We start from the raw sequence: 9,253 nt of genomic DNA, 5'->3' as shown, positions 1-9,253 counted from the left end.
TTCCGTTTCCCGCCTTTGCCTTGTTCCAAGTATCCAGTCGCAATCTCAATCCGTGTGTTTCCCACCTCGAAACATGCCGACGTCATCGATCATTCGCAGCCGCCCATCCATCCAGATTCCACTGTACTAACCGGGCCCTGCTCCTTTTTTTTTTCTTTCCTTGACACTAAGGTAGTTCGGTAATATCATTTTATTCTCGACGGGTACGCTACTGCCACACTGCCCATGCAACCTACCTCGGAAGAGAGACGGAGACGTGGACCAGACTGGGCCCAGACTTGCTAAATCGGGACAGACGTACGTAGACACGGTCCCGTCTCTGGCGCACGTTCGTCAGTCGTCTCTCTTCTCCTGTTTCCTAGCAAGATTGCGCCTGTATTCCGAGCCTGCGCCTGTTTGAATCACGGGTGGGTGGATGGATGGCTTGAATCAATTGACTTCCCTCCTTGCTTCCTCGTCCCTTCTCCATCATCCCATCCCACCTCGTGCTTCGCTGCCCGCCGAAACTTATCCGGACTCCAACTCGTCCCGTCTTGTCTTGTCTTGCTGCGGTCCATCTTGACCTTGACCTTGACCTTGCCCTCCCTTCCCATCTGCTCGGCGTACATGCAGCTTCCTTGTACATCGGTTCGATCCCTTTCCTCCTCCTCCCACCTTACCTGTCCAACTCCTCCTCCATCTTGATTCGACTCCTTCACTTGGCCATCCTACGTTTACTCCCCAATCGACACCCTACCTACTTTACTTACGACTGCACATGTCCACGTCTCTCGCTGATCAGTGACCCGATACGACTCTCCCTCCTAGTCTGTCCTATCATTTCCCCGTCTCCCTCCCTCTTCCAGATGCCCATCTTCTGTTGAGCCAGAGAGAGAAAGAGAGAGATCCGACACCATTCCTCGCACAACGCCCTCGACAGACTTTCGCCCGGCACCAATTCACACACCTTCACCTCGAAAACTGCGCATGTTGGAACTTGTCTCGTTGATTGCTCGTCTGCGGTAGAAATACCGCCTCTGACCGAGCTTCCACCTCTGTCGTCATGGCACCCTCCATCCTCAACTTCAGAGCTTTGCGTCGCCGCTCCAAAGCCAGCTTCAAGACCGACCGGTCCAACACCGACATATCCAGCGATGCCAGCCAAGGCACCGCCCCGACACCCACGAGCGGCGCTTCGACACCACCGTCTCTCGCCTACGCTTCCGATCCTGCCCTCGATCTCCAAGTCAAAGACCCCAATCAGCAACCTCAAGCTCGCCCGCCGCTGCAGCCCGTCAATAATTCCCATCGACACAGCGTCTCCGGCATGGCAGGCTTGGGCTCTCCTGTTGTCAATGGTAAATCCAGTTTGCCCGTATCTCAGTATGCACCTCGAATTGCCAACGTTGCCGAAAATGCTTGGGTAAGTAGTCTGTGCGTGCCCTTTGCGCCGCGCTACCGTTCTCCTTGCATGCATCTCCAATCCTTTCCTCTGCTCGGACGGGAGCGTTACTCAGACAGCCCGCCACAGACGGCCGCGCCCGCCGTCAAGCGACTAGCTGCAGCTTCAGAGTGCGCTGCTGACAATTGAAAAGGTCTACCAAAAGGTGCTTCTCGTCCATGGCACCATCGGCGAGCCCTCCGGGCCATCTGTTGATGGCACTCTCTCAATAACCCGACTCGACGACAACTTCCCGCCAACCTATTGGCCAGTGTGCGACTCTCAGTTCAAAGCGCTCGTCTACTTGCAACCAGGACCGAATAAAATACGATTCGACTTTTCAAGCCCCAAGCTACCGAACAGCTCCTCTTCAAACCCCATCCATGCGTCCTATCTGACGGTCCATATGCTGCCGGCCAACAATGCGCCGCCGCTGCAGCTCGCGATCCTCGTAGCTAAGGACTCACCAGAAACATTCGATGCGGTTCCGGCTCGGGTCGAGCGAGAAGGCAACGATTTGGACACGGCAGTGCGCAAGTTCCGCATGGCCGCCTACCTTTGGCAAGCCTTTACAGCTGAGCAGATGTGGCGCAATAAGCTTGGCCGCCGGGTTTTCAGGTTCGAAGAGGAATGGGTAACCGGCACCTCGAACCACCGAGACCGCGAAAACGGAACGCTGCGGTCCGAAGCCAGAATACATGTCATCAGGTCGGACAAGACTGTCGCGGAGATACAGGATTTGGAATTGGCCCAACAGAACGAGAAGGCATCCAAAAAGGGAGACCTGTACGGGATCGCTGCCGAGGCAGTCAAACAACATTTCAAGTCGCTGGGCGGTCAGAAGCAGTACGTGTCAGTACTAATTCTCGACACAAGGTGGGACAAAGAGGCCAAGTTGGTGAGGGGCCACGCGGCGCTGGGAGGAAACGCTGGTAACTTGCAACTGGCCATCTTTGGCTCTCACTGCTTGCAGAGCTACCCTGCGAGCTTCGAAGAGGTTGTACCCGCGTTTACGGACTGCACTCCGACAGACCTCGAATTCGTTGCCAACGACTGCAACCAGGCAGGCAGCTCTTGGGAGGCTGCCAACATCGGCATTGGCGCGCACTTGCACGAGACGGGCCACCTCTTCGGATGCCCTCACCAGGAGACTGGCGTCATGCTGCGCGACTATCTCACGCTCAATCGAAGCTTCGTTGCTCGTGAAGCCTTCTGCACGAGAACCAAATCCAAGGGTGGCCTAGTAGGCCAAAGCGATGAGTGCGGCTGGCATCGATTGGACTGCTTGCGATTCCGGAGTCACCCCTGTTTTAGACTCCCCAACGATCCTCCGATGAACCCCGACGATAGCATTCACGCTTTCCCCGTCGAAGGCGGCAAGGTGGTAGTCATGGCGGCGACGGGCATCGCCTTCATTGAGGTTTTCGCCGAGGACGACGACGTTTGTCGGGCATGGATCGAATACCTGGTAGAGAGTGGCTCGGTTCAACGCCAACTGACTCTCAGCGACCAGGAGCTGCGTGAGCGGCTGCCAGAAAACAAGCGGAAGGGGCGACTCAGGATTGCCGTTAAGTCTCACGGAGGCGGCACCCTAGACATTGATGACTTCAAGAAACTGGGTTCCAAGGAATCCTCGTTCAAATTGACACCTGGTCCACTTGGGAAGACAGCATTCCGGGGAAAGTCCCTAGGACTCTCGTCCATGGAGGGCAGTGAAGCACAGGAAGTTGTCTTCGAGAGCGCGGTCAAACAGAACAGGGTGCTGTCGAAAATCATCTTCTACCACGGGTATGCAGTAGACGGCGTGGAATTCGTGTACGACGACGACTCAACACAGCTTTTTGGGAAGAGGGGGGGCAAGGAAGGCGGTGATGTTTTCGACTTTGGTAAGACAGCCCCCGCAGTTGAAGTTGCTCAGTTCTCGTTGGCTAATGGTGGAATACGTCAGACATACGGCGGGGCGAATACATTTCGGGCTTCCTTGTCCGATCTGGACATTGGATCGATGGCATTCAGGTGCTCACCAGCCTGGGCAGGAGGTCACCCATCTACGGCAATGCTCATGGCGGATCTGCGTACGTCATGCCAACGAACAATTCTTGCGACGCAAAACTGACAAGCTGCCAGGCACACGTTGATTCCCCCCAGAGGATACACCATTTGTGGCGTTGGCGGCTCATGTGGCCCTTGGGTCGATGGGTTCTCGATCCTCATCGTTAAATGAAACAACCGTGTTGCCATTGCAAAGGAAGGACCTAGTAGTAATGCGGTTGAGGAACAGGAGGAACAGGATGACCGAGTATCACCATTCATCGAGAGGGATTGCTGGCTCAGTAGAGCCGTTGATTGGATTCGCACGCCTATGATACCATTTCCTGGCGACGTGCGCCTTTATTCTGGAGTAACAAACAACGGGGATATAACATCGGTTTCTATCAGAGGGATAACCCAAATAACAGGGCCCAAGGAACGGGATACATACTTAGCACACGTGGCGTCTTGGACATACTAGAGATACTACAGCGGTAGCTGTGTAATAACTACACGCCACGGACAGGTGTGTCACAGCGGCAGGAGGTTGGTTTACTTTGCCTTTTCTGTATATACGTGGGCGGGTACAGTCGCGCCGGCCGCGCTCATGACCAAACGGAAAGTGTTGAGATTTTGGCATGAAGCATGTTGGCTCGCAGGCACACGCGGATCATGGAATGGCGACGTCATACAGATACCGGGGCCGGTGGCCGGTGGCCGGTGGCTAGACAGACATGCCAAGTTGATTGTTATATGCACGCACATGCAACCAAGTGTTTGGGTGAAATAGACCATCATCCGGTGTCAAATGCAAGGGCAAATTAAACGCTGTACGGAACACGAGTTAGGACGGTGTCCTACCGCAGCACGTAAGGTGCCTAGGTACATCCATGAAAGGGCAAACAGCGTGGAAAGACACAAGCCACAGACCCCTCCCCCTCCTCCTCGGGCCGGAGTCGTAGGGATGCGATTTTGACCTAGCCTTGAGGTGATTCTACCTTACCTCCCCTACCTTAGGTAGGTAGGTGGCGGTACGTACCGAGACACCGCCTACACAACTCGCCAACGCGGGACGAATCACGTGCGGCAGCGGCAGCTGCAGCTCCCACTAGTCGCCTCCAAGTCTAGAACCGACAGGGCTATGACGGCATGTGCCTTTCCCTGCCATCCTTGTTGATTTTCTGAGGCGGAAGAGTGTGTGACCTACATCTGCACCTGAACCTGCACCTGCACCTACCTACCTACTTTTACCACTCGTACATCGGCACCTGCACCGCCTGGGGGCTCAACGGTATTCCTCAGTACATAAACTCCAAACCCTCGCAATCTGCCCTCCCCCGTCGCCTTTTCCTTACCTTGCCTTACGAACTCAGCTATATTTCCAGCCGCCACCGAGTTCAAACAAGACAAGAAAAGACTGCAACATTCCGCTCTGTACCGCAAATAGACGCGAGATCGGACCCAAACACACCACCATGTCGAAGCGAACGAGCAGCGCCGTGACAAACGGCAGCGCCGCCAAGGATGCCGGCAACTTCAACGCCCCGGGTATGTCGTCGCCCACTACATGGCATATTGTGCGATGCATGTCCCGAACTTCAGAAGCTAACCAGACTGCTTTTCTACAGCCTACGACAAGCAGAAGCTCCTCCTGTCTGCCGACACTGGCCACTTCTCTCTCATCCGCGCCCTCCACCTCGCCGACGTCATTACCTTGTGCAATGGTGCGTACATCCCTCGCCTAGAGTGTCACGGAACCAATCCTCAATTGCGACAAGATGAGGACACCTAGCTGACAAGTTTGACCTGCCGTTCATAGGTGCCTGCGGCGTCATGTCCATCTTCACCTCCCTTCGCTACTGCCTTGGCGACCCTGCGTCCGTAAACACGCTCTATCTCGCCCTCTTTTTCCTGCCATTTGGCTTGTTCTTCGACTTCATGGACGGCAAAGTCGCGCGGTGGAGGAAGAAGAGCAGCATGATGGGTCAGGAGCTTGATTCCCTGGCCGACTTGGTAAGATATATTACAGAGCACCGAAGGGGAATGACAAGACTAATCCTCGCCAAGATCTCCTTTGGCGTCGCTCCCGCTTCCGTGGCCTTCGCCCTCGGCCTACGCACCGCTGTTGACCATGCCTGCCTGACCTTCTTCGTGCTTTGTGGGCTCACCCGTCTTGCTCGCTTCAATGTCACCGTTTCGGTTCTCCCCAAGGATGCGACTGGCAAGAGCAAATACTTTGAGGGAACGCCCATCCCCACGAGTCTCGGTCTCGACGCCGTCATGGCCTACTTCATTTCACAGCGCTGGATTTTGCAGGACCTGCCTCTTGGAACATGGCTCGCTGGCTCAGCCTTTGAATTTCACCCCATCGCCCTCATTTTCATCATCCACGGATGTATGATGACGAGCAGAAGCATCCACATCCCTAAGCCCTGAGTGCATCTTCGAAATACGGTGTTGACGAACAGATGGCTCACGAGGATGAGGAAAGCAGGGTCGCCTGAGGTGATTGGATTTGCAGGTGTGCTTATGCGCCCCCCCACACCATTGTAATGGGTGGTGCTGACTGGTGACCCTGTCAGGTATTGTCGTCTTCTGGTTACACGCTGAGCTTCCAGTTTCTGGTGTTCTTTGGGTTATTTCAGAGTCATTATCATTACGGCGTACAAATTGGGACGTGACCGGATAGGCAAGAAGCCCGGGGTTTTCCCGTCAACCTATATAGCGCATACGCAAACATGCATGATACCCTTTTCTCCCATCACGTCCATTCATTTAATCCGAGTCATGTGTATGTCAATCATCTTTCTGAACCTGCATCCCGCGATTCGGGAGCATAAGCCATGCTTCTAGTCTAGGCGCTACCTGCCTAAGTGTAACGTGTCAACTCCCCACCAATCAGTCGTATTTATTCATGCCTCCTTAGCTACGGGCTTCGCGGCAGCAGGAAAGGGGTTGTAAGTACCACGATCCTCGCGGAGCTTCTTGAGCTTCTCGATCGCGTCATCCAGCGCAACCGGCTTTCCACGGTCCTGGCTGGAGGTGTCGTCACGGTAGCGAACATTGACCTGTCTACCCTTCATCTCCTCATCACCGACGACGAAAATGAAGTTATATTGGCTGTTGCAATTAGCAGGCTGGTCCGGAGTATGAAATAACCATAACACACGTACCTTAATTGAGCGCTGCGGATCTTCTTGGGAAGAGTGTTGCCTGTCAAGTCAATATCGCTAGTGTAAAGGTTAGCGCGGTGTCACTTCTGCTCAGCAGAGATGCAGAATCACATACCACCACATGCCCTGCTTCTTGAAGATGGATTGGACCTCCTCAGCGTAAGAGACGAAGCCCTTGCCAACAGGAATGACCATGATCTGTCTGGGGCTGAGCCAGAAAGGCCACTTGCCCCCAAAGTGCTCAATGAGAATACCTGTGATGGCGTTAGCACGAAATTTACTTTGGACGTCGTGGGGTGCACTTACCGGTGAATCTCTCAATAGAACCGGCCATGGCACGGTGAATGATGACAGGGCGCTGGCATCCATTCGTCAGGGGTTTTATCACTCGCTTCTTCGTGTCCTCCTCGGTCTTGCCGGCAGCGGAGTCGATGATAGCCTGAGGGTCTTTAGCCTTAACTTCAGGAGCCTTGGGAGCGACGGCCGCCTCTTCCTCCTTGGGCTTAGGTGGAACATCTGCCGAGATGTATTCCAGGCCAAAGTCTGCAGTGCGTCAGCTTGCTTTTCACCGTCATCGATATTCGCGCAGGCGACGCTTACTCTGCGGGAGCTGGAAGTCGAGCTGAATGGTAGCACATTGCCATTCCTGATATCATTGTTAACTTGCCATCATGGACCATATCAGAACAAGTCTCACCCTGTTCAGGACATCCATGATCTTGATGTCGATCTTGGGGCCGTAGAAGGCACCATCACCCTCGTTCAAAGTCCAGGGCACGCCTGCTGTAAGTCAGTATCTCTCAGTTAATGAAGCAAGGTGCAAGGTGCAAGGTGCTCATTTCCTACCTCCAGTCGTAGCCGCAAACTCGTCCAAGGCCTCCTTAAGCATGCCTTCTGCTCTGTTCCACGTCTCAAGCTCACCCATGTACTTCTCAGGGCGAGTGGAAAGTCTGAGCTTGAAAGTAAAACCCAGGAGGCCATACATTTCGCCGAGGAAATCGAACAAATCGCTGATTTCTTGCTTGATCTGGTCCTCTCTGCAGAAGATGTGGGCGTCATCCTGCTGGAATCTGCGAACACGGGTCAGACCAGACAGGGCGCCGCTTGCCTCGTTGCGGTGAAGAACTACACGCGCAAGGTTTAGTGACATTGCTTCTAACTCAACGGCCCAGCCGTAACTCACCTCCAAAGTCGGCGACTCGCCAAGGCAGCTGATGGTAGGCCTTAGGAGTGTGGGCGAACATGAGACAGTGACCGGGGCAGTTCATCGGTTTGAGACCAAACTTCTCCTTGTCAACGTCGATGACGAACATGTCATCTTTGTAGTGGTCCCAATGCCCACTGATCTTCCAGAGGTCCGCGTTGTACATGTTGGGACTGATAACCTCGTGGTAGTCACGCTTGTAGTATTGTTCCTTGATGTAGGCCAGGAGGGTGTTGTAGATACGGGCACCGTGAGGCAGCCACATGGCACTGCCGGGCGAGAGTTCGTGGAAGAAGAAAAGCTGCTGGTCCTGGCCGATCTTGCGGTGATCACGGGCGGCGGCCTCCTCAAGCCACTTCTTGTGCGCAGCCATCTCTTTCTTGCTGGGGAAACTGACACCATACACTCGCTGGAGCGAGTCGTTCTCTTGCGAGCCAAGGAAGTAAGAGGAGCTGTTCTTCATGATGCTGAAAGCCTCGATGCGGTCGGTGCTAGGAACGTGGGGTCCACGGCAAAGATCAATCAGGGGGCCGTTCCGGTAAACCGTGGTCTTGGTGCCGTCGGGAATCTTGTCGTTGATGATGTGCTGCTTGTACTTGTTGTAGCTAAACATCTCAAGGAGCTGCTCCTTGGTCATCTCGAGACGCTCAAACTTCTGCTTCTCCTTGACAATGGATCCCACAATGGACTCAAGTGGCTTCCAGTCGCTAGCCTGGACGGCAGCGCCATCGGGGAGCGCCATCTCGTAGTAGAAGCCGTTGTCGACAGGGGGTCCGATGCAGAGGGAGCAGCCGAATCTCCTCTCGCACGCCTCACCAAGGATGTGCGCCGAGCTATGCCAGAACACCTGCTTGCCTTGCTCATCCTCGAAGTTCAGCAACTCCAGCTTGCAGCTCTTCTCCAAGGGCCTATCCAGATCCCACAGTTGTTGCTCATCGCCGTCCAGTCTCGCGACGACAGTGCGCTTGTATAGGCTATTGGAGATGCTCTTGGCGATCTCACCGGGGGTGGTCTCGTAGCTCGTGCCCTGACGGATTGAGCCGTCAGGCATGGTGATGGTAATGGGCTCACGAGGCCTGCTGGCCAGGTCGGCGTCGTATTCCTTCTTCAACTTGTCGAACAGGTCAAGACGCTTCTGCAAGAACTCGGGAGGAGGGTTGAGCTCGAGGGGCCCCGCCGACGCATCGCCAGCGTCCTTGGCTTTCTTCTCCTTCTTGGGGGCCTTGTCTTTGTTAGCGCCACCAAGGGCGACCTTTTTGACGCCCTCAGCGACGGAATCGACGGCCTGCTTCGCGGATTCCATGGTATCGTCCAATTGAGGGGTTGTTGTGGTGCGGAAGGGTGGAAACGAACAGACAAGAGGCCAAGAATCAAGACAACAATTTTGGGCGGAACGAGCAAGTCACCCCGCCAAAGCTAGGTACG

General features: G+C 54.7%; 3 protein-coding genes across 3 annotated transcripts; 2 read left to right on the top strand and 1 right to left on the bottom strand.

The window, feature by feature from the left end:
• Positions 1 to 1,042: 1,042 nt before the first annotated feature.
• Positions 1,043 to 3,644, top strand: CkaCkLH20_09073 (zinc metalloproteinase; the record flags this gene model as incomplete). The annotated part of the gene is made up of 4 exons (XM_038891788.1): positions 1,043 to 1,402; positions 1,575 to 3,306; positions 3,369 to 3,495; positions 3,548 to 3,644. The coding sequence occupies 4 exons, from the start codon at positions 1,043 to 1,045 to the stop codon at positions 3,642 to 3,644; spliced, it is 2,316 nt and encodes a 771-aa protein (XP_038743075.1).
• Positions 3,645 to 4,926: 1,282 nt separating this feature from the next.
• Positions 4,927 to 5,887, top strand: CkaCkLH20_09072 (phosphatidylserine synthase; the record flags this gene model as incomplete). Its single annotated transcript, XM_038891787.1, has 4 exons — positions 4,927 to 4,999; positions 5,080 to 5,175; positions 5,244 to 5,464; positions 5,519 to 5,887. The coding sequence occupies 4 exons, from the start codon at positions 4,927 to 4,929 to the stop codon at positions 5,885 to 5,887; spliced, it is 759 nt and encodes a 252-aa protein (XP_038743074.1).
• Positions 5,888 to 6,363: 476 nt separating this feature from the next.
• On the bottom strand, positions 6,364 to 9,143 carry CkaCkLH20_09071 (threonyl-trna synthetase; the record flags this gene model as incomplete). Its single annotated transcript, XM_038891786.1, has 8 exons — positions 6,364 to 6,571; positions 6,625 to 6,681; positions 6,740 to 6,878; positions 6,931 to 7,167; positions 7,225 to 7,270; positions 7,322 to 7,404; positions 7,471 to 7,749; positions 7,808 to 9,143. 8 exons carry the CDS (start codon positions 9,141 to 9,143, stop codon positions 6,364 to 6,366), a joined length of 2,385 nt encoding a protein of 794 aa, XP_038743073.1.
• Between the last annotated feature and the right edge of the window lie 110 nt (positions 9,144 to 9,253).

The sequence above is a fragment of the Colletotrichum karsti genome, assembly GCF_011947395.1.
Source record: "Colletotrichum karsti strain CkLH20 chromosome Unknown Scaffold31, whole genome shotgun sequence".
Taxonomy (NCBI): domain Eukaryota; kingdom Fungi; phylum Ascomycota; class Sordariomycetes; order Glomerellales; family Glomerellaceae; genus Colletotrichum; species Colletotrichum karsti.
This window is presented reverse-complemented; position numbering and strand designations above follow the sequence as displayed.